At 42.8% G+C, this 3,171-nt stretch overlaps 1 protein-coding gene across 1 annotated transcript in view; it reads left to right on the top strand.

The window, feature by feature from the left end:
• LOC101852403 (ras-related protein Rab6) overlaps nucleotides 1-3,171 on the top strand; it is a 15,789-nt gene that overhangs the window by 5,515 nt on the left and 7,103 nt on the right. Inside the window, exons 5-7 of the mRNA XM_005097122.3 lie at nucleotides 286-397; nucleotides 1,178-1,271; nucleotides 1,945-2,005. Coding sequence (XP_005097179.1) covers nucleotides 286-397; nucleotides 1,178-1,271; nucleotides 1,945-2,005 — 267 coding nt within the window. The remainder of the gene's footprint in view (nucleotides 1-285; nucleotides 398-1,177; nucleotides 1,272-1,944; nucleotides 2,006-3,171) is intronic.

The raw sequence follows: 3,171 nt of genomic DNA, 5'->3' as shown, positions 1-3,171 counted from the left end.
ACTGTAGGTGGCTGTTTTACACAGGTTTGACTGTAGGTGGCTGTTTTACACAGGTTTGACTGTAGGTGGCTGTTTTTACACAGGTTTGACTGTAGGTGGCTGTTTTTACACAGGTTTGACTGTAGGTGGCTGTTTTACACAGGTTTGACTGTAGGTGGCTGTTTTGACACAGGTTTGACAGTGCTTTTGTCTGTTGCAGGTGTTATTTAAAGGTTATTCTTTTTGTTGGGAGTCCTTTTAGATTTTACATTTTGGTTTCACTCTGAATTTTGTTTTCTCTTTCAGATGCGAATTCCTTCCACCAGACATCCAAATGGATTGATGACGTGCGCACGGAGCGAGGCAGTGATGTGATCATTATGCTAGTTGGTAACAAGACAGATCTTTCAGACAAGAGGTAATCTAGGACAGAAATATTCAAGTGTTTCAGGGATTTTTTCTCTCACAATCATTTGTCCTTAGGCATGCCAAAAGTGGCTTTTGTGTCATTTTAAAGAAAGTCTGATTTAGTTGGGGGGTTTTAAGGGTTTAAAAAAAAAAAAACTCTTGTTCCGACTGTTGGATCTTCCGTCTTTCTGGTTTATGTGCTGTTTGGCTGTGTCTGCGTCTGTGCTTTCCTGCTTGCTGTGGGAAATGGGTAACGGTAGCTTGTGGCAGTCTCTGATTTTTTAATTAATTTTCCCTCTCCCTTTTTCAGCCGTGGGTGGTTGGAGGGTATCTCGGGTAGGTCTTGTTTCCTTTCAGTCTGTTGACTCTGTCTGCTTTTCAGACTTTTCCCCCAACATTACATATCTCTTAGAATCTCAGAAATAGATGTACAGAAAAGTGGGAAGACGTGGAATAACATCAGGAGCCAGCTCAAGATAAAGAAAGGTGGAAAATATTTGTTGGTGACCTATACCCTCGTGCAGGGTGAGAAAGGCAATGATGATGGCGCAGATATCTCTTTATTGTGTCAAAGTTTTTCTCCTTATTCAGTGGGTGGTTGAAGGGCGCCACTGGTAGGTCCTACTTCCTTACCTTCCCCTCTGTTGTTTCAGTCTGCCTGTCTGACTATTTTCCCAGCACTCAATGACCATTATCGTGTCGATGTGCTTCTCGTTACTTCAACAAACAATCTCCTAATTGAGACAATGTTTTGTGACGTACATTCTCAAAGTGTTTTTTCCTCCCTCAGACAAGTTTCCACGGAAGAAGGAGAGAGGAAAGCAAAAGAGTTGAATGTGATGTTCATCGAAACCAGTGCCAAGGCTGGATATAACGTAAAACAGGTAGGTCAACAATGTGTGCAGAGAAAAGCATCATGCTTCACTTTTTGTGTGTGTATTGGAGGTGCTTCTTTCCTAGTCTGTAAGAATATTATATTTTCTTTAGTTCTTCTTAACTCGTACGTACAGCGAAGTTGCTTAAACCAAATTCTGTATGACTACTGCACGGTTTTGAGAAGTAGAAAAAAAAAATCAGGGATTTTCTTTTCCTTCAATTGATCACTATTTCCTGATTTGCCATGTTCACGTTAAGTGGGCTCTGATGTCGTTTCAGTGTCTTCCTCTCTGCTCCAGACATTAGGAGAATTGTTTTACACGATGCTATTTGGTCAGACAAGATGCTTTTGTTTTAGTGGGGTTTTTTTATGGCACTTTCAACACAGTTGGGTCAAATAAATGCTGATGATTAGAGGTGTTACAACAGAGTGTTAAAGGCACACCAGAGCACCAGCCAACCACCCACAGAGATGTTTTTTCCTCACGAGTTGATGAATGTTTTATATAAGATTTCGCTCTTGAAGTGGGCTAATCTGATGGGAATATTTGCTTCACTAATTTCATTTTTCTGGTGAAGCTGTGAACGTTTCTTTTAACAGTAAAGCAAAAGTCTGCGTTCGTATTGTTGGAAAATGTGACACAGTAAAACTCATGCAGGGATTTTCTTTTTTGTCAACAGTTGTTCAGACGAGTGGCCGCAGCATTGCCTGGAATGGAACAGAAAGATGACAAAAATACGAGTATCCTTTTGACAAGTGACCAGCGTAAAACTTGGCCACACCCTTGTTGGTTTGTGGGGGAAGCAATGGCAGTAGATGGGGGCTGACTGAGGAGATGGGGAATGTTGTTGCTGTAGATGGGGGCTGACTGAGGAGATGGGGAATGTTGTTGCTGTAGATGGGGGCTGACTGAGGAGATGGGGAATGTTGTTGCTATAGATGGGGGCTGACTGAGGAGGAGGGGAATGTTGTTGCTGTAGATGGGGGCTGACTGTGGAGGTGGGGAATGTTGTTACTGTTGGCACGGAGAGGTAGAAGAAGCTGTTGCTGGCTTGATGGTGTCTTCTTCTCCTGCTCGAAACTTTTGTCTGGTGCCGCGTCTGCTCCGCCTAGGTCTGCTTTGTTCCTTGCATGTTGTTGGGTTTAGTTTCCATCTGTTGCCATGGCAGTCACAACAACTTTAGTCCCCAATTCAGATTCTTTTCTCGGAAGAAGCAGTATGTATATTATGTGTCTTTGGGAAATTATTTAAAGCATGCAAATGACGAGCTTATTTAAAACACCATCCAGAATCATGGATAATAATAATGATTCCATTTTACCACACCTGGGGGGGGGGTGGCTACGCTGAGTGTTCTGTGTGACTGGTGTAGTAAAGGGTAATGTGTCCCTGACTTGCAAAAGGGGTGAAAGGCGGAAAAAATAATGTTTCTGATGATTGTAGGTGAGTACTATCAAGAATGCAATGCAACAGTGGCAAAATGTTGCTGATATGCTTTTCGTCATGAAAGAAAAAAAAGATACATAAAGCTGACAGAAGCTTCGTGTCAACAGAAAATGTAACAAGCTAAAGAAGAAAAGCAAACAACACTGATGGTGGCTTGAAGGAGAAAAGAAAGAAAATACCTTTGAGTAGTAGTCACCACGTAGCTGTAGATTGCCCCCCCCCCTGGTGGTGAAAGGTCTGTTGCTGAACTGTGGTCCAGTTACCTCTCTGTTGCTGAACTGTGGTCCAGTTACCTCTCTGTTGCTGAACTGTGGTCCAGTTACCTCTCTGTAGCCTGTTGCTGTTTCTCCACAGGTGAGAAAGGGGTTGTTTACCTGCCCGCAGGCTTTGAAGGCAAAGAAGAGATAGTCAAATATGGCCAGTGTTGTTGCTGAGGAATGGTTAAACCCAAACCACAGGT

This window comes from Aplysia californica, unplaced genomic scaffold, assembly GCF_000002075.1.
Source record: "Aplysia californica isolate F4 #8 unplaced genomic scaffold, AplCal3.0 scaffold00146, whole genome shotgun sequence".
In the NCBI taxonomy this organism is placed as follows: Eukaryota; Metazoa; Mollusca; class Gastropoda; order Aplysiida; family Aplysiidae; genus Aplysia; species Aplysia californica.
The sequence above is the reverse complement of the archived record's forward strand: the minus strand, read 5'-3'. Positions and strand labels throughout refer to the sequence as shown.